Here is a 27,634-nt window from a genome sequence, read left to right on the forward strand (position 1 = left end):
AATAGCCAAGATCAAATTGTTCCCTAACTATAACCATGATAGGTTCTCTTGATTAATTGAAAGTAAATGGCGATGACAAACACTATACCAATAGAAAAGCAGGAGGATGAGTGAGTCTTTTTCTTGTCATTTTTCTTTTTATTATTTTTTACAATTTGTTCACTTTGTATCCTAGTTGTAGACCCCTCCCTCATCTTCTCCCAGTCCCACCCTTCCTCCGTCTTCCTTCCCTATGCCTCTCCCCTAGTCCACTGATAGCACAGGTCCTCCTCCCCTATTGTTTGACTCTACCCTTATCAGGTCTCATCAGGACTGTCTAGATGGTCTTCCTCTGTAGCCACTAGGGAGAGTCTTAACAGTTACCGGTTCTTGGCAGAAAAACATGCTTTTTTGTTATTGTTGTTCACTGAAAAACATTTAAAATTGGCAAGTTATGGACTTTTTGAGATAAAAATTTATAACAGTAGAAATTTTAATAAAAATATTCAACTCGGGGCTGGAGAGCTGGCTCAGTGGTTAAGAACATTACTTCTCTTCCGGAGGTCCTGAGTCCAATTCCCAGCGCCCGTATGGCAGTTCACAGCCATCTCTAATGGGATGCAGGCATGCAGGCATGCAGGCATACATGCAGACCCAACACCCAAATACATAAATAAATAAATCTTAAAAAAACAATATTATTTCCTCAAGACATAAAAAATGTTATTTTTATCTTATTAGCATTTTACTCAGTAGTATTTCCTAGCCAACAAAAAAAATAACTTTTAAAAAGTTTTCAAAATATTTATTTTCAATATCAGACTGTTTTTTATAAAGAAATAAACTAACTAGATTTGATGGAATTAGACATAATTATATAATAAAATCAACAGTCACAAGGGTTAAATTGAACAGAAGATAGAAAACAAACCACAGGTTATGACTCAACTTACTTTTCCATGATATTTTATTTATAAACTATTTTTTTGTTTTTTAATATGAATTCAGTAAATATGTTGAAGTGTATAAAGATATCACACTATGCCTCGTGTATTATATTACAGCTTAATTCTGAAACTTTTCAATGAAGAAACATAAAAGCACTGGCTTTCCCATTTACATAGTCTCATGGTGTAGCCTTCAGGTCTTCTTCGTCTTCTTTCCTTAGTCCCCACCACACTGCTGGTTTTTGTTCCTACTCACAGCCTTCAAAAAACATGTAATCCTACACAGAAACAAAAACACAGAGACAGTTTTAAGGAGACAAATGATGACCTATTCTCAGAAATAGAAAGTTAAGGGCATTTAATGCCCGATGATATAATGTCATCCAAGATGAACTAAATGTGATGATTAAATGTTGAAAAGTCTATAAATAAGCTCAACCCTCCCCTTCTGAATACAACAGCAATTAGATTCTAGAGTTCTATTTTCACTTCATGTCTGCACAGGTTTAATTAATCCCCTCATATCTTTTCTAAATACTTCTCATATTTCCCTTGAAATCTTTTTTAAGTTTAAAAATTTTCTTTTTCAATGATTTAATGTCTACATATGGCTATTTTGTCTATATGTGTGTGTGTGTGTGTGTGTGTGTGTGTGTGTGCGTGCATGTAGTGCCCACGGAGGGCAAAAGATGGTATTGGATCCCCAGGAACTGGATTTGCAGTTGGCATAGACTGTGAATTGCTATGTGGACAGTGGGAGTCGAACCCAGATCCTCTGGAAAAGCAGCCAGCGGTCATAATCTTCTGCCCAATCCTTAACTTTTTCTAGTTTCTTTCTAATGATGTAAGAGGAGACTGACTCTAGACTTGGGATTGATACAGCCTTCTCATTCAGAATGAAATGTACATCAAGCTTTCTGCTTTATTGTTGGAAATTCTCTTCTAAACCTGCCTACTGATTCCCATGTCACATCCTTCTATAACCAATAAATCCCATGGAAATATTTATTTCCTATTTCTTATGTGTTTTTATTCCACTGACAGCAATAACTCAGCTCTTTTGCTGATCACTTACATACTATAATGTTTGTGTTACTTTTTCAATCCATCTCTCATAGTTCACTTAATAGTTCTCTCCAAACTTGTTTTCACAAGCATTTTATTCTACCTAGCTTTGAACCAACCCATACCCAGTTTTAAATAACTTTGTATTTTAAAAAAGTTTCCTGATGTTCAAAAGGTTCTGAAAAAACATTTTCTTTAAACTGACACAAAAATGTCAATTTTTGTATTTATGGAACATGTTTCAATATGTGTAGTATGAGTACTCTATCTGCATGTACACTTGCATGCCAGACGAGGGCATCAAATTCCAGTATAGATGGTTGTGAGCTACAATGTGGTTGCTGGGAATTGAATTCAGGAACTCTGGAAAAGCAGACAGTGCTCTTAGCCACTGAGCCATCTCTCCAGCCCCCTAAATTTACTTTTTAAGTGTAAAGAATACTTACTCAAAACACAAACACTCTCTTTCCATAAAATGTTGGTTTTATCCTTTTTACAAAAAGAGAAGCATAACTCAAAGACTAGCAGAGCGTCAAAGACTAGCAGTCTCGGGACCTGCTCCTTTGGCTTAAGTAATAATGACTAATTTGAGTGATCTGTGTCTATCTGTTTCTCCACCATGCAGCCTTGTTCTCCTACTCACATTATTTAAAAACAAAAACAAAAACAAACAAACAAACAAACAAAAAAACTTGATCACACCAGTTCACATTAAAGAGACACAGATATGGTAATTGTTTTTACTAAGACACCATACCAAATTCTTTACATTATCAAATAGCCAGTCATTGTTGATATTTACTTGAACATCTCATAAATGACTTTTAATATAGTTTTTCTTGAATTGATGTCCAAACATGACCCACAGTCGGTATTATGATGACAGCCTTTAAAGCCTCCTGTTTTATTTTTAGCTTCATTTTACTTTCTATTTGCTAAAAGAATACAAATTTTAGGGCTGCACAAGCGCTTATTTTATTTTTTTTCAGATTGCATTTACAAATCAATGTTTAAAATATCTCATCTCAAACCTTGCTACATAATGGCACCAGCTGGGAAGTACACACAGACTAAAAAGCACAAACAAATCTTCAAAAAGTTTAATTTAGTAGATTTGGGTATAATCTGGTTAGGGAGAGTTTGATGTCTCCTAAGTATTTCTGTTGTGTAGCTGAGGCTGAGGACTGCTGCTTTCTTCTAAGTAACGTTTATTATTGCCTGCACAATGGAATCTGCTATGGTACTATAGAAATACTGACCAGGAATTTCTGATTTATTTGAACTGCCCAGATACTTAGAAATATGAATGTGGAAATATGAATGTGTAAATATGAATGTTAAATGCCTGGATATATAACGTTACTGAAATTTATAGTTATATATTAGATAAATTTAATGACTGAACATCTACATTTCAATCAGACTTTTTGCACTTAAATAGAGATTCAACACTTGCCCCAAATCTGTACTTCTGTAGAAAAGACAAGAAACTGAAAAATAAAGTTTGTTTTGTCTTCTGACAAGGTAGAAACTCCTCAGAGAGAAAGCAGTCATCAGGGTCTATTTTCAGGATTAAATGCAATTTAACGAGCTATTAACAAAGTGGAAATGTCATGTAAAATGTGTTAGGGATACACAGTTTGCTCAAAATTATGAAACAATTCTAATGAGGATTAGCAGGAAGAGACTTACCAGGAGGAAACAGGCCCCAAGTGACACAGCTTTCATCTTCACATCAAGATCTAGTGGGAACTGGATCCCAAAGTTATCTGAATCCGTGAAAGCCTCCTTCATACATCCAGACCACTCCTTGGTAATCTTGCCAATTCTGGACACCTCATCCAGAGACTTGATCTACATATGAAAATGCAATCATAAGCAAACCTGCTTTCAAAGATGGGATAAAATCAGACAAATATTTTATTAAAAATAAGTTCAAAATGTTTTTCTTATTAAATTTCTAGAGGCTATTGGGAAGATGATAAATGAAACTCCTGTTAGGCTATCTGCTTTTAGAAGCTTAGCTTTCATAGGCTGACAGTTTAAACATGGTAGGGGCTCCTTGTCACCTAGGGAGTAGAGTACTGTGGGTGAGAGGCATGAAGTGCAAAAGCCCACAAAGACCTAAAGATCAGCTAGTGAGTGGAAAGAACCAACACGAAGCTTCATGGGAGGCTTCCAGATGGGGTAGGGCTTGACAATTAGTGGGGTATAAAGAACACGAGAAGAAAGGCATGTAAAAAGATTCTGATTTGGGGGCTCTGTGGGAGGAAAGCCCAGGGCTGTTATACAGTAGAACAGATTGGACCCAAGCTAAAGCCACTCCATAGAGGGCACATGGATGCTCACTGAAGTAGGAACACATAGGCTTGCATGCAACAAGAAGGAGACGTGCCCTTTCCAAACCTGCAAAGGGTACCAAACGTGGGAATAGTTTCCCTTAGAGCCCTTGCCCCAGACAGGATCCACCAAGTGGGCATGGACATTAGAGGTATTCACACCTCGATGTGGCTGGAGGAGGACTGCACCTTAAATGTACTGCAGTCTGCCTCTAACATGAAAACTCACAGATCATTGCTCCGAGAATAGTGCTTGCATCCCACGCAAAGGATAGGCCTAGTGCACTTTCTGTTTCCTTCAAATTAGGTTTTGATGTGTGTCAAACTTGACGAAAGCATGTGGCAGAGCCCTTGAGTGCTCACCATGGGCTAACTGGCTTGGCCTGGATATGAGCAAAAGGGAGGTCGTGTGTGGTCCATGTTAGAACCATCTACATGGGCTTCCATTGATGCACAGAAACTCAGCAGACCTAAAGGCTGTGATGCAAACACAGTGCTGTCTGTTTGACGGCATGAACCATTACAGTTGTGCTAGATATGGTGTTGTGATAAGCTGGTCGTAAACAACATCCTCTTTTTTAATATCTTACTATTTTATGTGTAATAGCTGTCAGTTAAGATTTTATAGTTAGTCAGTCATAAATAAATAAACCTTCATATGTTTTGAAGTGTGAAAGATATTATAAAAGCAAAGTGGCAATTTTCCAACATCACAAACCCAATACCACACAGATAAACACATGATTACTTACCTTTTTTTTTTTTTTACAAAGCAAAAAGTTAAAATTAACTCAATTATTTCAGATGTAATTTTATGGGGGTGAAGATCAGAAATGTGAACTGTAAACTACACTCAAGAGTAACCAAAGTAAGAGGATTTTTAGCTAAATTTAAGAAATGTTTGTGTGTGTGTAAACCTGTACACCTTGGTGAAAGTGAACAACTTGGCTGTTTTCCTTTTTCTCCTTCCACCACGTTCATTAGTCCTATGGCTAGAACTCTGATCCTCCGGCAAGGTTACAAGCGAGTCTTTGGTTGCTAAGCCACCTATGCAGACCCCAGGTAGGATTTTAAACAGGGCATCTGAACCAGAAAACTTCATCTCAAAGTAAACGACCCAGCATATCAATAATTGTAATTGCTCTGCTCAGAGTCCTCATGTTATTGTTAGTGACTCATACAAGTATTTCCCATTTTTTAGAACATGAACACTGCTATCCTGGCTCCTACAGGAAATGGAACAAGAGGGCGTTTCTTAGTTCTGTCAAAGAGAAGACCTAGATAGCATCATTCTAAATAAGCAATAGGGGTGTAAGCCACTCAAGGCTATTTGAAGCCATCCGTACAAACAGATGGCACAACTAAACTGAAAATCATTAAGAATATCATGAAACTCCAGCTTTTGTTTTTTTTTAATATTAATTAAGCCCATGCCAGCAAAATTTCCCTTAGTATTATTCCTACAGCCGGGATAGAATGTGAATAGATTGTAATAAATAATAAATAAGCAAAAAAAAAAAAAAAAAAAGTTTTTAAACCTCCCCATGTTTAAATACTTGTCAGTAAAAGTAGAGCAATGGGGCTACCTAGACCATTTGTTGTTGAAATCTTATAATGTCAGACATAGTCAAATTCCAATGGTTTAATTTACTGCAAGGGTTTATCAGCGACCAGAGGAGCAGAACTGTGCTTTATGCAAGGGCTACATGGGCCAAGACCCTTGCCTACAGATGCAAACGGCACTGTGTTCTGTGTATGTGAAATCAAGTCTTATTAATGTATTTTGGTTACAGAGTTTATTTGATGAATCTGGGAACTGTTAAAAAAAAACCTATTAGTAAAACATAAAAAATATGGTAATATTCTATGATGAAAGTTATGAGAACGGTTGTCTCCCTCAAAGGATCTTCCTGTCTATCCTTGCTTTGATGAGGTGAATCAAACAGTGGCAGGTAATGAGACGAAGTGAGATAAAGGCTGCACAGGTCATGTGTCTGCTTTAGGCTATGGTGAAAGGGCTGTTTGATCACTGCAGTGAGAGAGCACACGGGCAGGACTCTTGACTTACCCCCAAGGGGTTTTGGTGAGGGACACTGTGGAGGGTGTGCAGGAAGATGACTCACATCCAGCCAGGATGGAGCACAACCAGGGGTTAGTTCACATGACTGGGAATAGGGTGTGATTTACTACCTAACCCCTGTTTATTTCAGGAATCTTCTATTTCAGATTTCCAAGCCACGGTTCACTCTGGGTAATGGAAAAGTTGGAAAATGAAACACCAGAGAAGAGAAAAGATGTGGCTTCTGTACTCACCACACAGAAACCAACATTACATCAGTGGGGTTTTGATAGGAATTCCTAATAACGAAATTTGTGGACTTGCCCAAGAGCTGATGAGGTTTACATGCAGAATAAGAGCAGAAAGAATACGAGCCCAAGAATTACTCTAAGTTTCTTGGTTACTGTTAAGTATAAAATAATTAATACCATGTTAACAGAATAGTCTCTCCCTTGTTCTCTCTCTCTCTCTCTCTCTCTCTCTCTCTCTCTCTGTGTGTCTATATATGTTTACATGTGTGTATTTATTCATTTATGTTTGTGCATGGGTGGGGATGGTATGTATGACACATTGGGTATGATGGAGGCCAGAGGTCAAAGTTACATGCCTTTTATCACTCTCCATCCTATCATTTGAGACCAGGTTGCTCCTGCCTGAGCCTGGCTGCTTCCTATAGACGTAGACTGGCTGGCCAGAAAGCCCTAGGCAGCCTCACTCCCCCATGCCCTGGAATTTGGCATATCTTCACGCTAGGGTTTTTCTATCAGTGGCATGATAAAAATTCAGGTGCTTATATTTACACAGCAAACAGTCTGGCCATGCAACCAAATCACTAGCAAAACATACAGAATTTTAAAATGCTGGACATTTTTTCTTTTCCTTCTTATTTGTTTGTTTGCTCTGACCTATTTCTATGACACTGAGGATACTCTATACTAACGTTTAATAGAGTAATAACCTGTGCTCTGAGTAATTAAAAGGTCATTAATTAGATGGGCACACATCAACTCCCACTATTTAAGTAATGCATTAATAACATCATATAGGAACATATTCTCTCCAAGTCAAGAAAACATGTCCTTTGGGGATTGATATTCCTTACCTCAAAGTCAATATCTGAACAGCAGGTACATGCAACACAAGGGCCAACAATTTTTAGAACATCCTCCTTCCTTTCATTTTGAAGGGTGAGCTTTGGCAGACACGGGTGCCAGGTCTGAATCACATAGCCTATCGGCACACCAGGAGGAGCTTGGATCTCTATCTACAAAAGCAAGAGTGCATGTTGAGTGTAACCATAGCCATACAGTCCAGGTTTAATGCGTGCTTGAAAACTCTTGTTGAACTTCTTCTCAAGCTGCTATGGGAACGTCACACTGACCTCCTGCAGGCAGCAGGGGAAGCAACAGCTACTGCATCTCAGAGGTCTCTCCAAAGTCATGACTTCTCGGCCCACGTTATCCAGGATCCTCATGGTGAAAGGCCTGGCTGCTTCACAGCAATTTCGAGTGCAGCAGTCAGTATCTTCCACAGCAACATAAACCATCTGCCCGAGGCTGTTCTTGATTTCAAATTTATTATTTGTTTCAAAACCTGTTAAGACTGAAAACATACAGGGAAATCGCATTTACCACTTTGTTAGGGATAGTGACTCTCTCCTAAGGTAGCAGTGGGTTGGTGTGCATGATACTGCCAGAATCAGCAGGAGATGGGAGGCAGGCAGTGTGCCGAGGTGATCTGGACTCAGGAAATGGCAGTGGGAAAGGAGAAAGACTAGTCAGGTAGGAAGGAACAACAGCCATATGTGAAACTTCCTAAGTGAACACGCTGAACCTTCACCTCCATGGACTCTGTCACTAGGGGACTCAAGTGTCCATGGCATGCAATTGATGAGGAGGAACATGGGGCTAGGCATGAGGATAAATGTCCTGTCATCTAATCTAGCAAAACATACCTTTAAGGGCTTACACGGTGATTGTTATGTTTATAGTCCATGGATATTTTAACACAAATATATATATATATAATATGCAATCAATAGTTGGAGGAATACATACATATACATGTGTATATATGTGTGTGTATCTATGTACACACACATACACACGTACACCTTTCCACACCATTTGACCAAAAGCAATAAAAGGGATTTCTTTTGAAAAAAACAAATGTGGAAATAGAACAGGACATTAGGCCAGGGAATCCATATTTAGCTTAGAAGAAGATATTTCACAGTAGGGAGGGGGCTTTTGACAAGAGGTGAAGTATTTAACAGGATGTGAACTTTGAATTCACCTCCCGTCTATGACCAAGAGCATTCTAAATGACCTTTCCCATCACGTCATGGGCAAACAGAATAAAGCTAAGTGCTGACACCCAGAGATCTTCAAACCATGGCCTTTACCATATTTACCCTCATTTTGCAATCCTCTTTTTTTTAAAGCCAAGACAAAACAAATGCCCTTCCTTGTCTATAACCTTCTGAGACTCCAGTCTCAGGTTGTTAGAAGTCTGCCAAAATCTTGATCATTTCAAATCTGCAGCAGCCCACTCTATGCCATCTATGTGAAGGACTGCTGGTCCTCCGGAGCTGTGCTTTATCATCCTGAGCTCACTAAAGTGCCTTTTGTGGGGCTGACACAGTCCCTGAGCTCTGCCCTCATGGGACACCTTTCCCTCAGCATTCAACTGTCAGTCAGTCAGCTGATTTTGAGCGGCACTTATCCAATCTACTGCCATTTTAGTAGCTTAACCTCAGAAATCCTGAGTGCTCCTTCTTACTATCAAATAAAAACATTTAATCCTCCTTACTATCAAATAAAAACAAACCAATTGCATGCGTTAATCTTTTGTTTATTGAGAGTGTGTTTGTATTTGTGTGTGTATGCCTGGGCCTCTGTTTAAGTGTATAGTCACATGTTCACAAGCACAGGGTGCACAGGTTCACAGGGGTGCCACCCTTGGGAACATACGTGGAGGTCACAGACTGGCATTAGATCCCCGAGTATGTTGGTTTCCACCTTTTTGTTTTTTAATTTTTTTTTTTTAAATGGAAGCCCACCCTTTTGGCTATTCTGGCTGGCCAATGAGTCCTTAGGATCTTCATGCCTCTGTCTGCGACTCCAGGTGTTCTCTGGTAGATATCAGGGATCTAAAAACAGGTCCTCAAGCTTCCACATCTAACATTTTCCCAAGGAGCCAACCCTCAGTCATGAGTTCAGATCATATCAAGCCTTGTTAATTTTCATTTCCTTCATAGTATTTATAACATCAAAAATTGTATGTTAAGTTCTGAGGAAGAAGAATAAGAAATTTTCCGATACATGTAAACATACTTCATATTAATGCTAATAGATTTGAAACTTACCTTGTCTGTTGTGAATATATTTAGTGATTATATATATATATATATAGTCACAAATACATTGAGACTTAAAACTCTAAAAAGAGATGGGTTACATTACATAATATATAATATCTGCCACTTATTTTGCAAAGAATAAATATCATATATAATAAAACATTTTAAAACCTGAAAAAAGTTATAAAGCCATAGTGAGTTCCATTTCAGAGAAATTAGTTGAGAAAATTAAGAGTTCTGAGAATATCCAATAATTTATATTATAAAAATGTACTTTAGTGATGCATGTATTTTTTTTTAAAATCCATGACTTTGTAACACTTATGCTCTAATTTCCACCAGTGAGAAAGAATTTAGCAAAGCGGTGAGGTTATTTCTAGATACCAGTGAAGAAGTTTCCATAATGCCTGAGCATCTAGACGAGGACACTGGTTCATACACCTTTGCTGGTTCCTTTTCCCTGTAGGTGTGGTGCTGTAGCTACTTTCCTAAGTTTCTCTTTCCAGCTGGCGTGACTGGATCCGAGGAGGTATCTGAAGGCACTCGGCTCACTGAGAACATTGTGTGAGGAGAAGGCTCCTGGGCCTGTGCTCAGCCTCTCCGACACAACAGGGCCTTGCCCTTCAGTAGGGAACCCACAGCCCACGGCGTGCAGACTCCATAGGCCTCCTCTGCACTGTCAGCAGAAGCTGAGGGTACTGACAAGGACTGTGTAAAGCGTCCCTGTCCCACCATGGACCATTCCCTCTGGGAGCCAAGCCATTGCCTGAGGCTCTGGCCACACACCGGAAGAGAGTAGCTCAGAGGCAAAAGTCGGGAAGGGCTGCGTGCACAAAGGAAGGGAGTACAGCTGTTTCCGTTCTAACCTAGTGAGAGCTCAGTGGAACTTCCGCACGTCCAGCACAGGAAGCTTTGGCTCCTAGTTCTCGGAAATAGACAGGAGATAATATCTGAAATGTCTATGTTGTGAAGAGAGGCATCTGTGACCTCATGGAGGAACCTCCCAGAGGACAGTGCTGTAAGAGGGACCACTGACAGGCCTGAACTGCTTCTATTCCTACAAGTACCGTCATCACAACCAATACGTACCTTCCAGTAGTTCAACTTGCTGGTGAACCAGAATCTGATCAATCTGTTACAGAAAAAAAAGGATGACATGTGCTTAAAAATCAGTTATCAATCCTTAATATTATTAACATTCCGTATTTTGCATTACTTTTTGTATACCATTAAATTTTATATTTTGTGGGGGAGCATTTATTTAAAGATGTATTTCTTTCTCTGGGTATGAATGTTTTGCCTACATGTAAGTAAGTGTGCTACTTGTAATGCAGTACCTACAGAGGCTAAAAGTAGGAGACAGATTCATGAGAACTGCAGTTAAAGATGGCTGTAAGTGGCCATGTGTTTGTTGGGACTCCAAACTGGGTCCTCTGCAAGAACAGGAACTGTTCTTAATTCTCCTGGGCCATTTCTCCAGACGCAGCACTAGTTTTGCTTAAAGGGTTCATTTCAAAATGAGAGTCTTTACCTCATATGAAGTTGATTTATAATGCAATCCCCATAACATTACAAATCAATGTTCTCTCCAAAAGACAAGATCGATTGATTGATAACTTACTTATCCATTTAAGTAATTTTTATAGGATGCTATCACTTAAAATAAGTGATAACTTTCCTTAATATTTTACTTGCCCAGATTATACTATATTCCAGGGTATTAAAAAAAAAGATTAAAAGTTTTCTTTCTTCTTCTATTTGAATGTTCTGATAAGTTCAATCAGTGCTACCCAATTGTACAGAGGTATGGGGCTAACAGTGGCCACACTCTCCCTCTTCTGGCTTCAGTGGAGGAGTCTTGCCTGGTTTCACCTCCTCCAGGCCTTTGCAGGTAAGCACCGCTGCTGTGATTCACGAGCTCAGCAGACGATTCACACCCAGAAGACAGCATTCCATTGCCCCCATCCTTATTCTCCTACATGCCCTCTGCCTCCTCTGGACCCTGAGGCTTGATTGGTGTGTTGATAATGATGTCCTCTTTAGGGATGGACATTTACAATGGCTGTTGTTTGAGCGCCTAGGGGACATGTTGGGGCTGTATGTACCAGACAAGCTGGAGATGGCTTGGATATCACAGGCTCCTCATGGGAGCACCTCACAGCCCTCCTTTATCTCACTGATTTTTCACACAGAGTTATTATTAAACTTCATGTTGTTAAAACTCATTATCACTGAATTTAGTAGGTCAGCAAAACCCACACTTTCTTCTCTCCCTGGAGGCATTTATAATACTGTATTTTCTGAAGAGTCAAAGCAGTCCTATAGTCTATAATATTATATGCATGAAAAAAACTACTCTGTTAGGCATCACTTAATGATAATAACTAATACATTTTTTACACTGTTTTTTTTTTCCCTCAAATTTCAAGGATCTGGGTCAGTCTTGGAGTAAAAAGTGTTTCTGCTCAGTACCAGTGTCCACATTTCAAAAGTAAATCACAATGACTGACTGTTCCTTGGTTTTTGAGCCTGAACCAAGCAGTTAACATCTTTTGACACTAGTTTCCACTTCTGAAAAGAAAAAAAAAAATGGTGATAATTACCTTGCCCCCTCACCACATATTTTCTCTAAGGATTGTACTAGGGACAATGAATAGAATAATGTTTAATTGGTCCTGCTGTTGGCTGTTATCACAGGCTGAATTCACAGGAATAGAAAACACAATTATCTCACACATTGAGAATTTGCTTAAAAGGTGAACTTCATCCAGGGGAATTATGAGTAACCAGAAGGCATGTCATGTTTTAGTGAATTAATCATTTGTTGTTGAAGCAAATTAGAAGTAGAAATACCATCTTTCTTTGGTGAGTTGACTTACCTGATTTAAGTATTCTAGCCCAGGCGGGCAGTTCAGAAGAGGTGGAGGTGCTGGCATCCATTGGGTATTTACAAGAACTATAGACTGGTTATTTTTATTATGAAACTGTGTTGCATAATAACCTTCACAGCCAGCTGGTGAGACCGCGTAGCCAGCCTGAGGCCCCGGATAAGCAGAATGGGAAACCTGGTAGTTAGTCTGGACTGTGGAGCGTCCAGTATGTTCTGGAGGTCCTGAAATAGGAGCAAGAATAACAATGTGCAACTTCACAGAGAAAAGGTATCAGCAGTTCATAGAGAATAACCCGAGACATTTACTAGGTGTCTCTGCTCGGACGGTCTGTGTCTGTGATATTCAAGACTTCTCAATGCAGTGTCTGTGATTTTTACCTGCTTCTAATTAAAAGGGATGAAGAATGCACAGCCATGTTTGTTATATTATTCACAATTGCCAAGATGTGGAATCAGCATAGATACCTACCAACAGAGGAATTAAGGAAATGTTATACACACACACATATAGACATAGATATAGATATGAATTTAGATATAGATATGTTGATATGGATACAGATATATACATAGATATGAATTATGGATATAAATAATGGAGGCTTATTCAGCCATAAAGTAGCATGAAATCATTTGGAAGAAGCTGTATGAAACAAGACATCACCATCTGAGACAAAAGCCAGCTGCACAAAGGCAAATGCCTCCATTTTCTATCTTTTGTAGAACCTAAATTTAAGAAACATATATGTGTATGCATGTTTATGAGTGTGTCCTTTAAGATATATATGAATTGTTACTATGCTACAGTTAAGTTTTTCTAAGATGCTCACTCTAAGTGTTGAATTTGAGTGTCTCATTGTACTGTGTTCCATTCCTGTTGCTGAGTGCAGTGAACAATCATGTGACACCACTGTCACACATGCTCACAGGTATAAGGCATAAGCTTATTATATCTTATAAGGTATAAGCTATATTATAAGGTATAATATATAAGGTATAAGCTTATTAACGTTTTCCTCTATTCTACCGCTCAGCTACATAAATTCATTTTACCTCTTACAGCGTTTACTTTCTTTTTTGTAAATCAAAATATCTTCCAAATAACATATGGTTGCTAAATTATAAAATTTAACTATCTTGACACCCAATGGAGTTTTTTCAGGTTTTTTTTATTTGTAATAAACAGACCTAGAAATTCATTCTGTGGAGTATGTAGCAAAATGATGCATTTTATTATGATGTTTTCATACATGTATATAACGTCCTTTGAATTTTTTAATCTCCCAATAAAATGAATATGTATAAGTGAAATGAGAATTAATAAAACAAAACAAAAATCTCTAGGCAATCTGTCAATCCACATAAATAATGGGCTTATACTAGAATGAACTAGACTGTCTTTGCTTGTATTCCAAGGCATTGTAAAAGTAGTAAGGTAATGTTCATGGCTGAGTGATGCTTTGTTTTCAGGGAAATGTTCTGGGCCCTTGATGTTTAATGGCAACCATGGGTTCTATCCACTAGTTGTGAGTAGTGCCCTTCCCTCCAGTTTTAGTAAATACTGTTCTAAATCTTCCCAAATATCTTCAAGAAGCAGCAGGCAAAACCCAGTCTTAGGTCGACATGTGTAGGTCTAGGAGACACTACCCAGAGGCATTCTAGGATTACCACACCCGTACCCCACCCCAAGACCTTTTTAACTTGAATAGCTGGATCAGGGTCTTCATTTTTTTGGTCTAACAGTCAGTGTTTCTCTCTGTTACTCTGGGTCATAGTGATTTTCTATCTGACTATTGGGTTTTTAAATGATTTTTTAAAAATCTGAACTGTGATAAATGAACTGTACTGTGTTCTCATTTTTGTAGCTTCTAATTTTGTACCCCCCGACTCTGTGTGTGTGAGAGACAATGACATACTTACATATCATATCCTTTGCTCCCAATTCATCTGTCACTACCCACCCTCTTCCCACTAGTTCTAACTAGTCCCTAGAATATCCGAGTCTACTTCTGCACATCTTTTATAGTAGTGTTTCTTAAATCTAGAGTCTACACACAAAAATAATAAAAATAGGTTTATCTGTCTTCAGGAGTCTGACTTTCTCTCTCTCTCTCTCTGTGTGTGTGTGTGTGTGTGTGTGTCTGTGTGTGTGTGTCTGTTTTGTTTGTTTTTTGATACTCTTTTGTGAGATGGTCTTACTATATTGCCCTGACTGGCAGGTCTTTTTAACTTTCTGTGTGGGTCAAACTGGCACCAAACTCAGAGATCTGCCTGTCTCTGAATCCCAAACCTGGACTGTATCTCTAAATACAGTGTTGTCTAATTTCATCCACAGTCTACAAATGACATAATTTCACTTTTCTTTCTGACAGAATAAGATTGTGTGTGTGTGTGTGTGTGTGTGTGTGTGTGTGTGTTCCATTCATCTGTTGATAAGTATCTAAACTGGCTCCATATTTTGGATATTACAAATAGTATAGAAAGAACCATGGGTAAATGCTTGTGGTATGCTGACTTAGATTCCTTTAGAATGGCACATGATAGTTCCACTTTTAATTTTTGGAAAGATCTTCAATACCAATTTTCTTATTAGCAGCATTAATTAACCAGTAAAACATAAGTCCCTATCCCAACTATATTGCTGCTCTTTGAAGTGAACTATTTAGAATGGGGTGAGATGAGATTTGATGTAGTTTTAATTTTCATTTCTCCAATGACTAGGGACTACTGAATTCAAATAAGCAAGCTGTAGCACTTTCAATTTATAACTTCCACAGCAAGTAAGCTTTACAGAGGCTGAATACATGACAGGTGCTGTTGTAGGAATGAGAGACGTACAGACAACTTCTAGTTCACTAAAACACAGCGGAGATTTCATACTGATGTGACAGAAAGTTATGAGAGGTATGGCAGTAGATGAGTCAGTTACTTTACATGGATTATGTTTATGCTGATAACTAAGACAGGGGAGTGGAAGTACTTGATGAGACAGTCTGTAAGAAATGTTCCATACAGAAAGAGAATGTCAAAACCATGACTGCACACGAAGTTGGCCTGACTCTTAAAGAGGGGGACGTCTTTCATGACAACTGGGAATGGCTAAGTAAGACAACAGGAAACAGTTCACCTGGTTCCTTACTAAAGAGCTGGCGCGTTATTCCAGCATACACCAGCAGATATGGAGGAGTTTAGGGAGAGTAGCACAGCCATATATATCCACTGGAAACAAAGCCATAAAGCCAGCACATTTCTGGCAAAGCTGAGCCGAATGCTGCAACCACTGTCATTCTATCTTTCACTTTTGTAATTTGGTCTCAGAGTGTTGCATTCTTGGGGACTTTCTGCATTGTGACTCGTTTTATGTCTTTTTCCCAAGAAAATTATGGCTTAGCCTTTTTTTTTTTAGGAGCGTTCTAAACATTACTTTATCTGGCCCTATTTGGAAGTCTTCCTCATGCCCTGGAGATCATTAAGCACACAGCTAGATGAGGCCCCACTACTCCAGGAGTCTTCTCGGGGTATCCGCCCCTAAACAACTCAAACAGTGTAATTGGTGCTAGGTAAACAGACAATGGACAGCTCTGACTGGCCAGAAAAATAGGTTACAGATTCAAGGCCTCCTTTTACCATATGCTTAGAACTCTCTGAAAATGAAGTTTAAAGATAGGGAGTCATACAGAGTGTACCCCTGGAAAAATAGAGCTCAGTAAATAAGACAGATTGACTAAAGTAAAACTTTTCCTACTTAATAGTGTAGATACAGTATAAGGAGTTAGGTATTAATATTTGTGATTCATAAAAAGAGTGGTTCAGATATTTTCTGTTTATCTAGAGAGAGTACTTTCAAACTGCAAACACTGCCAGCCTAAAAGCAGGGGGACATATTCTTTAGATTCTTTAAATTGGAATTAGAGGGCTGATAATAAAAATAAAACCTGTTCTGTTTGTATTTTCTAATTGTGACTGAACTTGTAACCTTGGATGTGTAATGAAAAATCAGACACATAATCTGTACATCTTGGGTGATCACTAATGTGTCTTTGTTCTGTGAAACCTGGATAAATAAAGACGCGCCTGGTTGGCTAGGGCAAGTCAGAGCTGCAGAAGCAGTCTGACTGCTAGTCATAGCTGTGAGGGTCCCCTGACCAACCTGCCTGACTCACTCCTTCCTCCTCCCTCCCCCAAACTCCCTTCCCTCCCACCCCGGCTCACAGACTCCTTATCTCCTCTCTTGGGCAGAGGAAGACCCAAGATAGGAGAATATATTCCATGACACCAGGCAGCTATGGAGCAGAAAATTCAGAGTTTGAAGCCTCATCCAAACTCTCTGTACCTAATTTTCCAGTGTAAGGGAGATGGTAATTGTGCAGTGGTCTGGTTAAAGGTTCTAGAAAGACGGTTTAGACAGGAAATCCAATGTTCGGTACGTATGAACCACGCATACCTGAAATCACTACTGCACTGCTTAAAATACTAATTCTATGAAATGTCAAAGAATTAAACAATTTCCCCATCTCATTGCGTAGGGAATAATGCCAAGAAATTTGTGTACAAATTCAATACAAATACTGTTCTTTTCCCCAAAACAGTTTTGATTGTTTTGGGTTGAATCAGCAGACACAGGCGCAAAGCATTGTTTCCTAGATCCTAAGAGAATTCTTAGATTAACCAGCCTAACTGTGGGAAGTCCTCACTTAGGACAATGCGTGTGGCACAAATACCTTTAAATTTTAAGTCATCACCACTTTCACACATCGTTATCTGAAGATGTACACTGTATACGGTCTTGGACTTTAGGAACCAAAACACGCTACTTTTTCAACTAAGCTGCAAGCCTGAGAGTGACTGAATTTAACATGTATGCCTAGTTTAAATTACCTATAAGGTTAATTAAAATGTTCTATGGTTGCCTGGGTTAAATTAGGGAGATGCTAGGAATTCTTGAAGTTCTTTATCTATAAGAACTCAGAACAGACGTTCTCAACCCAGGCCCTATATTAGAACCACTTGGCTATTCGGATATTACCAGCCATTGTTTAGCGGTGTGATTTAATTTCCCTGGGAAGACTCTGTGTATTACTATTTTTAAGTGAAAATTAATGACAGCCATGGCTGAGAACTGCTGCCTTAGAGCTCTGGAGCCTAGCCAGCTCATATTCCTTTAATTGCAAACATCTGGATAAGATCTGGGACCCACAGGGAGTTTTCCAAGACAATTACACAGGCCATTCAACATCCAAGCCAATCTGTTTACTCAGAAAAGAAAACAAAGCATGTGTACCCTTCTGCCCACTGGAATACCTTTGATATTAATCCCCAGGGTACTCTCAGAGGATCTAAATAGTCTGCTACTGGTAAATCTGGGCACACCATCAATACTTGCATTTACAAAGGTCCAGTAATGCTGACCATCGCATTTGGTTGTCTAGATCTCTGAAACAGTTTACTGTTTGAAAAGATAAATGAACATCCTATTATTATGATATCTGACTAACTTCCTCTTCTTATGACAAAAGAGTAGGCAGCATGCATATGGGAGGTTTCTATGGGGTAGTGACATTTCTGTTGTACTCAGCCTACAGTTTTAAGTTTCTTTTATTTTTCACTGGGTACAGTTAATTCTAAATACTTCATGGCTCAAAAACACCCACAGTTAGATCTTTGAAATACTATTACATCAAGCAATTTTCAGGACAGGTGAACGGCCAGTCAAAACACTTTACTTACTATCTGTATCAAGATTTAATTTATTTTCAACTGTATATTTCATAAGTAAATATAAATTCATGGACTCCATTAGTTCTTTGTATTGTTTACTGTCCTTTGTTAATACAAATTACTTCTTTGGAAAAAAAAATGTAGAGTCTTAAACAAAACAAATGTTAGGCCACTAACATTTCTTCAATGTAATTTTAAGAAAAAAGAAAGAATTACTAAAATAAAGACATAGTCGCCACCTTTTTCATTCTCTTCTCAGGAACATCAACTGTTTAGTGTTATTTTTTTCCTTCTTCCACAAGTACATTACCTTGCAATGCTGCTGGTGGATACTGAGGGACATATCCCGATGGCAAATGTGTTCCTGGGTGACGAGCCTCCATTTGGATGTCTGCAATTCAGGGAGAGGTACATGCATATCAGCTTAAATGGGGTGTGCATCAGGAGGAACACTGTGCGCAGTGCCAGGACCAAGGGCAGTGCTGAAGTGAAGCATGCAAGGTAAACACAACACACTGAGCTGTGCCTGTGAAAGAGCCAAGATGTAACAGAATCCTGTCCGCAGCAACTCCTCTTCTAGGTAGCTTGAGGTAGTGCTGAACACGCAAAAGAAAGGTATTCTAAGTGCTACCATTTCATTTTCAGGCTCCACTTAATCTCATGGAAAAACTAAGTTCAGGGTTCCAGGCCCTAGGAGAACTGGGGACTTCCTAATAGCTGAACAGCTTCAGTTGTAAGGAAACAGCTGTCTGAATGCAGACATCTCAGGGACAACTTGTAAGGAGACAACTGTCTGAATCCAGCCATCTCAGGGACAACTAGTAAGGAGACAATTGTCTGAATCCAGCCATTTCAAGGACAACTTCTCCATCTTTCTGGCAAGAGCAACTAAATTCATGTCCTCATGCCTGAGACCCTACTCCTATCTTGACTGATGGAAACTCCCTTGCTCAACCCCTTATGTCAAAATACGATTGGACAATGCTACAGCTAACCCCGCTCTCACTCACTTTATGAAACTATGGTTTCATCCTTTAACTGTGTTGTACGACAGCCCTCCAGGGTTGTAATTCAGCTCCTGATTGTGTTTTGCAGCCCTGAACTATTAATCAGTTGTGGCTTGAATGTAATATATTTTTGTCACCTGCATTACCTGGTGTTTGATTTACAATGAACTTAAGTGAACCCCACAACAGCCGCTCAGTTACTGGGGCTGAACTCCAGGGAAACAAATTTGCTTCTGGAATGTCCATCCCATGCTTCCATTGGTCACTTTAGAACAAAGATAATTTTAAAAGCACATACAGATAGATAAGACATTTAGCAGAAAGTACTAAAACTCTCTGTATGTGGTGATGGGACTGGTAGAAGTGTGGATTGTTTTTTAATAAACTACTTTCATTAATTCTTTGAGAATTTCACACAATGTATTTTTGTTAGATTCACTCCAGTTCCTGCCTTAACTCTTCCCAGGAGAGTACAAATTGGAGTCAATGGTTTATTAAACTAAGAATTAAGTGTCTGTAATCACTGCTTTCAGAATTTTAGGGTTTTGATGCCTCTACTGTTAAAGAGTATTTGTTGCTTGTTCAAGTTCTGCTCCCAATAGCCCCATTGGGGAGTAAATAACTGCCTATAATTCCAGCTCCAGTGGATCTGACACCCTCTTTTGGCCTCTGGTGGTACTGAACACGTGTAAATACACATACAGTCACACACACATACATGCATATAAACAAGAAAACAAAGTAAACACTTCAGTATATCGCCATTTTCATGCTTGCTCTGGATCTGCACTACTGAACTGTACAAAGTTTCTAAATTATAACTGACTGACTTCTAAACACTGCACTAGCCAGCTATAATCAACTAACATATTAGAATGTTATCTTCTATATATTATGGCCGGAATCATCTTACTATATGCACAAATGTTTCAACCTATTGCTTCTTCATAGTCATGTCTTTCTGGCGGGTCATTTACCCATCTCAAGTTGTCAATAAATATGTGGTGAACGTCTTCCTGTGCTACTAAAGGTTATACTCTGGGTGACGACGGTTCTGTCATTACAGACATTAGGATCTAGTAGACATTATATTTACTTATTGAATAGGGAGGAAAACAGGGCCCGGAGAGATGGCTCAGAAGTTAAGAGCACTAGCTGCACTTTCAGAGGACCCTGGTTCAATTCCCAGCAACCATAGAGCAGCTCACAACTATCTGTAAATCCAGTTCTAGAGGATTTGATACCCTTACATAGACATACAGATAGGCCAAACACCAATAGACATGAAATTAAAAGAACAAAACCTAGGAGGATACATTTTGACTTTTAAACTGGTATTTTTGGCATGTAACACTTTTTTGGACCTTTAAAGATCACTCAGCTCTCTTATTTATTATGTATGGATTCTGTAGAAGAAAAAAAAAAAAACAAAAACACAAAACAAGTCAGGCAGTGACAGGATATGCCTTTAATACCAGAATTTAGGAGGCAAAGGCAGGTGAATCTGGGTTTGAGGCCAGCCTGTTCTACAGAGTGAATTCCAGAACATCCAGGGCTACACAGAGAAACCCTGTCTCGAAAAACCAAGACAAACCAACAAACGAACCAAAATCAAAAAATGAAACCACAAAACAAAGACTAAAGGATAAAACACTGTAGCAGAAAACAGGTAAACAGACTTAACAGGGAGAATACGGAAAACACTTTCCCTGTGTGCCCATGATTTAAATGGGCACAGAACAGGCCCTTCCGTTAACACATCACCGCCAGACTGATCGGTCCAAACAAGATGCCCTGGAACTACACATTCCAGACTCGTGAGCTGGTGTTCTTCAGCCATCTCATCGAGCCAGTCAAAGCTTTGCGTTTGACTCTGATCCCGCCCTGCATTTTTCAGAAAGGCTAGGAAATCGGTGGCTGGCCCATGACAATTAACAATTTTCTGAAAGCTTTGGGCTGAGTGCAGTAAAACCAGAGGTAGAAATGGGTAGTGCCCCCTCTGAATGTGACATATTTATCCTGTCTGTAAAGTGTTAATCTTCCCCAATTTTTTTTATAAGATAGCTTTCTTTATTGATAATGCTTAGCTATGAAGGGTTTGTAAACTTCAACAAAAACTTTTAACAGAAATTTTAAAGATTACTGCCTGTTGGTCTCAGCTTGCCTCCACGTCAGAAAAGTACCAAAGTATATCTAAAGGTAAATTATCAATGGCTTTTATGAGAAGAGATGTAGAAAATTTTCCTTGTTTTATATTAAAAATTTTAATTATATATTTTTAATTAACAGTTGAATTAGGATTATAATTTTTTGATTATAGATCCATATCTATGAGATGAAAATATTTCTCTTCTAGTTTTAAAAACCGTTTCATCTTACATCTTAGCTATGTTAAATTGAGAAGTCTAGAGCAAGTTGGAAACTTAGGACATGCTCTGGAAGGATGGGAATCCATAAACACATGCTGTGTCAGGTGGACCTTACACAGTTGCTGGTCTAGGCCTTAAACACTCCAAATGAGAATAAGCGGTGTTTACTTTTCCAAGGCAAGGATCAGGATAGACTCTAAAAATGTTCATTTGTTCACATTCCTCTTTTCCTTCTTCCTATACTGTCACATTTCTATGAGTCTTAACAGATAAGATAGTGAAGAGGAGCATATGCTACAAAAAGGCTGAAGAAAAAAAGGCTGAAGAAAAAAAGTTTGAGTGTCTTCACTGTACTATGGACTTTAGATGCAGCAATAATAGGACATCACAAGCATTAAATGGTATGCTGGGAGCTGTGGCTCAAAGGGTTAGGTGCTTTTGTAAATGTACCTGTATTTGTGCCAATTAAAATAAGCAACTCTGTGGCTGATGACCAAAGCCAGGGAATCAGACAACACTTTCTTTCTATGCTATTATATTATTTCCTGTGTGCTATTACAATGATCTTTTGGTCTTCTTAACCCTAATGGATCTTCTCAGGCATGACACTCAGTTTTGAAAGGAATTGGGCATATCCCTGGTTTAATTAATTGGTTAATAATTTATATATCACCATTGTGAAATAACTCTTATGTAAGAAAAGAATTACAAAGAGACATTAGGAAGAACTCTTCATGATGTGTTTCTGAAGTTTCTGGTAGAATAAGCCATGATTTTAGGCACAATTTGATGATCACACACATCTTCTGAATTATGGGAGATGTTTGGGCGTAAGCTGAGCCTCTGTTCTGTTGAAAATCTTAAGGCCAAACTCATGTTCTGAGCAGTCTGATAATTACTGCACTCTCCCAGCAAGGAGAGGGAGAATGGTGTAGGGATGTTTCATAGTTTATGCTTTAGTAAAAACTTTTTAACTTACTCTTCAGAATTTGGAAAATCCTCTTACAGCTCTCAGAAAGTACTTTTGGAATATCATAAAACTGTTATGGCAATCAAATAAGTAAAATAAAACAAAACAAAAATTTAGTTCTGAGTTACTTAATGAGGAATTCCTAAGAACAAATTTCTCATTACAAGTCATTCAACATACAAAATAAGCCAGTTTACATGATTAGGGTCCCAAATTTGTAACCTGTGTTACAGGTTAGTTTGCAATATTCTTCTGTTCTAGAGGCCATCCCAGAATTCTAAGTCTCTAATGTCCTACCAATAAGTTAGACTTCTCAGTCTTACTATATTGTGGAAAAGAGAAGTAGAGACTGAGGCAAAAATAATGAAACTATGTTGCAAATCAAATAATGTTCATGCATTTCTGGCAATTCTGTGGATACATTCTATGCATTTGAAAGATTAACATCTAAAAAGAACTGTGGTTTGGGTGGCTGTTCTATGGAGCCAGAACAGTTGTATTTGAACACACGTGGGCTAGAAAAGCACCAGTGAGCTGTTGGGGACACAGTGCAAGCCAGAAGTGCTGTAGTGGAGAGAGCTGGCTAAATGCAATGTATTCTTTGAAACTGTAAGACTTTTTATCAAATTCTAGGCTTAAGGGGGCAGGGGGGGATAAAGCAAACATGCTTTGAAACAATTAAGGACTGGATATTAGAGAATTTTATTCATAAACTTTGAATGTAGATTATATATCAGCTAGGACAAATGGGCCTAAAAAAAAAAAAAACAAGTTAAAAAAAGAGAAACAAGAACTGACTTAGCTGTTTTCATTTGATTATACCTGTAAACATTTTCTGGACAAGCCTGTGCTCCCTCACTCTTGGGTATTGTTTCTTTCCCTCCACACAAATGAAACAACTAAACCCATCAGGTGAAAGTAGTTACTTAATACCATGTAGCTCACTAATCACCCGGATTAAGATGATTAATGGTTCATATCCTGTGCACTCATGTCCTTATTTCACAGCAGAAAATCAACAAACCAAACAAACTAAACCGAAGGAAATTTCTTAGTAACTGCCATTAAGACGCCTTTCATACAAAGGACAGAACCTTTCCTTTTCAATCTACTGTCCTGGCCATGCAGGTTTTCCTAAGGTAGGAAGTATTTTAAATACTTAATAAAACAAAATTCCGAAAATAAAAATAATCGTTAGGTTTAATCACATAACATCCAGACTTTGAAATTTAATATAAGCTGTAGAGAATGGGCACACACACATATTCATACAAACATTTCCTATTCACGTATTTAAATATTTGACATAATGAAAGTCAACTGTCACTCAGTCCTCTAACAACTTATACTAGTTAATGTCTTGTTGCACAATTTCTGAGACTAGCTGCAGGAGAACACATGAAGAAACGGGCTCACGGTCCACAGACCCAAAGCAAGAGAGAGGGTCACACTCAGGCAACCTGAGTAATAGAGAGCAAACCCACTCTGCCTTCTACCTGCTCTTTTCTGTGCATCTGCCATTCTAGAATGCCAAGAATAGTCTGGGCTCCGGTTAATATTTACCCTTCACTAGCTAGCAGGCTTTGTGACTTGTTCCTCTAAAAGCTCTCCGTGTTGGCCTTGATTGAGGGCTGCACTGAACTGTGAAACAGTGTTATGAAGTTGAACTGGGGCCTCCTGGGATCTCTTCAGACAGGATGTGATGCAGAAGGCTAGGCAGGAGAAAAATGAGTAGGAGAGAGCCATCTGCAGCCATCCACTACTTCCCAGGCAGGATTTACTATGTATGAACATCCACGTCTTCGCATTCTGTATCCCAAATGCCTGAAAACACCCTGTCCAAACGGTATAGCCTTTGGTCAGAGGGATGACAAACAGAAGTATGAGGCAAAAGCAGTCACCGGACCATAATTGATATATTACAAAAAAAAAGTTTAATAAAACAGGCTGCAAGAGAGACAGAAGCAAGCAGATTCTCAGATACAATGACCCTCCTGAGTGGCCACGGGTGTCTAAAACAGGTAGGAACAATTGGTTGGTCTTAACTCATGTGCTCCGCGCGTTACAGTCCACATGGGGACAGATATGTGGGCACCCCATTGTCTTGCTAAACAGTACATTTTCTAGAACTATCCTCCTTTGCAGGTGAGATGTCTGGACCATTAGAAGTTAATCTCTAACATTTGGGTGAGACCTCACAAGACTCGCGGTCCAGCTACTAATAGTCAACATCTGATTATTCAGATGCCTGTCGGGGATGGGAATGTGGAATTTGGCCTTTTTGTCTCTATAGGTAACATTGTTTACAAAAGTAAACAGTAGGCGCCTCCTGCAGGGGGACAAGGCTGCTGACCCCTCACTGTTACTCCTCCCCCCAATAAAACAGAAAATCCTGTTTACAACCTAAAGACCAGCCTGAAAATGAAAGACAAAGGACACATCTAAAGGCAAGATGTGGACTCCAAGAAATAACTGTCTCCTTGTTAAAAAGGTGCATGAAAACAACCCTCAACTCCTTCCCTGCCTTGATAGGCAAACCTGACGGAGCTACACTTTACCTGAGCAGGCAGAATCTGGCGCGTGTGCCCACCTCCGCCTTCTCAGACTCCCTTTCCCAGGGTTTCTGTGCTTTCTGGGTCGCTCGAGAGCCGCAGATCCTCTAGAGACAGACAGGGCAGCTGGCTTACCGTTCTTAAGCGGCTCCACGTGAGCTGAGTTCCTGGGATCGTGGCCCCAACAGTGACTCCCGCTCTCCAGACCGCTCGGCGAAAGGCACAGGTGCTACAGTCCGCTAAAGTTAGCGAGAAAAGCACCCCGAAGTGACTTTGCAGCAGTCGCTGGGGCGTTAGGTTTTGTTTCCAGAGTTTTGCGTTTTACATAGAAAAACATTTCCTCTCCTCCCCCCCCCCACCGGAAAGGCACGCCCCTGCACCTTAATTGAACCCAACCAAGCTGCAGGCGGATCTCTCCGGCCCTCACCTGATCCTGGCAGAGGCTCAAGGGTAGAAATGATGTGAGCTATGCATCCTTCTGGGAACTCTTACCGGAATTTTCTTGCCTCTGACCTCCACTGCATTCTTAAGACGCTGGGACTGATTTACAAACAAGATTCAGGAATGCTTGCCCTTCCTCCCCCTCTTTTTCTTTAGATTCCAGTTTTATTTTTATTTTTTGTTTTGTTTGGGGTTGGGAGAGTCTGAGCCTATTTCCCAGTAGTCTTCAGATTTCTAACTTCTACAGAGTACCGGCAGAAGCCAGCATGACCAGCCTATATTATTTTTCTTTTTTCTTTTTTGTCATAAACATGGGACGGCTGTTGTTCACATTCTGGTGAATAGGCCTCTGAGTTGGAGTCTCGCATGATCTGTAATGGTCTGGGGTCACTCAAAGATTCCCCACGACCATGAGTAAATTTTAATAAGAAATGTCTTTATTAAATACTGGCATCAGTATACATGGCGCTAAAACTGCAACAGAGAGAGCTTCCCGAATGCGGCATCTAGTCCTATCTAACCTTAACAGTCTTTAATGGCATTGCAGAAATCATTGAGCTGGGTAAGCAAGTTTGACAGCAGTTAGTCTTAGCATTGGGTCTCAAATCCAGGACAAGAGGCTGAGGTGCCATTAAGATATCAAAGCCAATGCAGGGTGCCAGGTTCTCCCTCAGTCCCTATCTGTTAGGGGGTACGATGATATACTCTGTCCCCTACCCTAAACTTCTCCAGCCCAGCAGATGGGCTGCCTGCTCTTCCCCATCTGATCCAACCATTTTTTTCGTCTATCCTTTCCTCTCTTGGCCAGTCTCTTCTCTCAGGCCAACCCTCTTGGTTGGCAGTCAGCCCCTCTTCCTCCCCCTCTCCCCTCGACTCACGCCCGCTTACTCTGGACTCTCCCAGATACCTCTGTCTATGCTTTTTGATCTCTTAACCATAGTTAGGTCTAAACTTTAAACGTGATTGTTAGTCATCACAGACCTTATTTCCAAAGTTCATTTTCTTAGTGCACAACGTAATTATGGGCTGTTTCCCCTGTCTCCCTTCCCTCTCCCGCACAAAATGATTGCAGAATTTGTTAAATTTCTTAACAGCTAGAAATTCCAGTGAGGGACTGGTTAGATTCCCTCATAGGCAGACAGAGAAGGAGCAGCGGGGCCGTGCTACATTAATAAAGGCGACAAACTTCCAAAGGCTAGCTTCTTTCTCACCTTTGCTCAGAGACAAAACAAAACAAACCTGGCAGCCTAAAACAAGGGCCTGGTGGCCTCTTCACGCCTATCCTTAGGCCCCCTGCTGACGGACTTGCTTAACAAGTTCATGAGGCCAGATCAGAACATGCAGTTGTGGGCCTGTAAGCCATCCCGTCCTCCTTCAAACTGACAAACCCTGGGTTAGGGGAGGAAGGCTCCTCAGGAAAAAAACAGAAGACAAAAGCCAGCCCTTGAGAGAGGATTTCCAGCTTCAGGATCCCCTCCTCTCTGCTTTTCGTAGGGTCTTTTCCTCCGTGTTTCTGCTCCGACCCTGTGTTTTCCTCCCCCCTCCCCCCCAACAAAAGTCTTTCTTCAAAGGTGTTTCTAGCTGCTATGTTTGAGATTTCTCCTTTTCTGGCTGTCAGGCTTGAGATTTTTCCTGCCTTTTAGTTCCGTAACTGGCATAGAAAACGAACCCCATCAAGGCCCCTAGATGGTAAGTAACACTGGTCTGTAACAGAGGTACAGATGTTATTGCATAAGTAGTAATTAAACTCTTCACTAAATGGATAGACTACATTGTTGGCATTTTATTTTAGTACTTGTAATGATATATTTTAAAATGCCACATACATTTTTCTTGAGAGATGTATTGGATGGAGGTGGAAAGAAAGAGAAAGAGAGAGAGAAATGGTGCTCCCCCTCCCAGGAGAAGAGAGAGAGGAAAGTAAGAAGCAGGGGTTC

At 39.6% G+C, this 27,634-nt stretch overlaps 1 protein-coding gene across 1 annotated transcript; it reads right to left on the reverse strand.

The window, feature by feature from the left end:
* Positions 1-928: 928 nt before the first annotated feature.
* LOC110559897 (phospholipid scramblase 2) lies at positions 929-25,614 on the reverse strand. Its single transcript, XM_021655541.2, has 8 exons — positions 25,392-25,614; positions 18,669-18,749; positions 12,630-12,862; positions 10,840-10,882; positions 7,771-7,991; positions 7,492-7,653; positions 3,684-3,845; positions 929-1,204 (listed from the first exon to the last, which is right to left on the reverse strand). Exons 2-8 carry the CDS (start codon positions 18,739-18,741, stop codon positions 1,175-1,177), a joined length of 924 nt encoding a protein of 307 aa, XP_021511216.1. The 5' UTR covers positions 18,742-18,749; positions 25,392-25,614; the 3' UTR covers positions 929-1,174.
* Between the last annotated feature and the right edge of the window lie 2,020 nt (positions 25,615-27,634).

Source organism: Meriones unguiculatus, chromosome 6 (genome assembly GCF_030254825.1).
Source record: "Meriones unguiculatus strain TT.TT164.6M chromosome 6, Bangor_MerUng_6.1, whole genome shotgun sequence".
Taxonomy (NCBI): Eukaryota; Metazoa; Chordata; class Mammalia; order Rodentia; family Muridae; genus Meriones; species Meriones unguiculatus.

What these genes read in the sequence shown, in the direction of transcription:
- LOC110559897 (XM_021655541.2), bottom strand. Translation starts at nt 18,741, where the DNA reads ATGGAGGCTCGTCACCCAGGAACACATTTGCCATCGGGATATGTCCCT. An exon ending in TCCACCAGCAGCATTGCAAG is followed by an intron (nt 12,863 to 18,668) that starts GTAATGTACTTG and finishes CTCCTATTTCAG; the next exon opens with GACCTCCAGAACATACTGGA. An exon ending in GCAAGTTGAACTACTGGAAG is followed by an intron (nt 7,992 to 10,839) that starts GTACGTATTGGT and finishes GTATGTTTTCAG; the next exon opens with TCTTAACAGGTTTTGAAACA.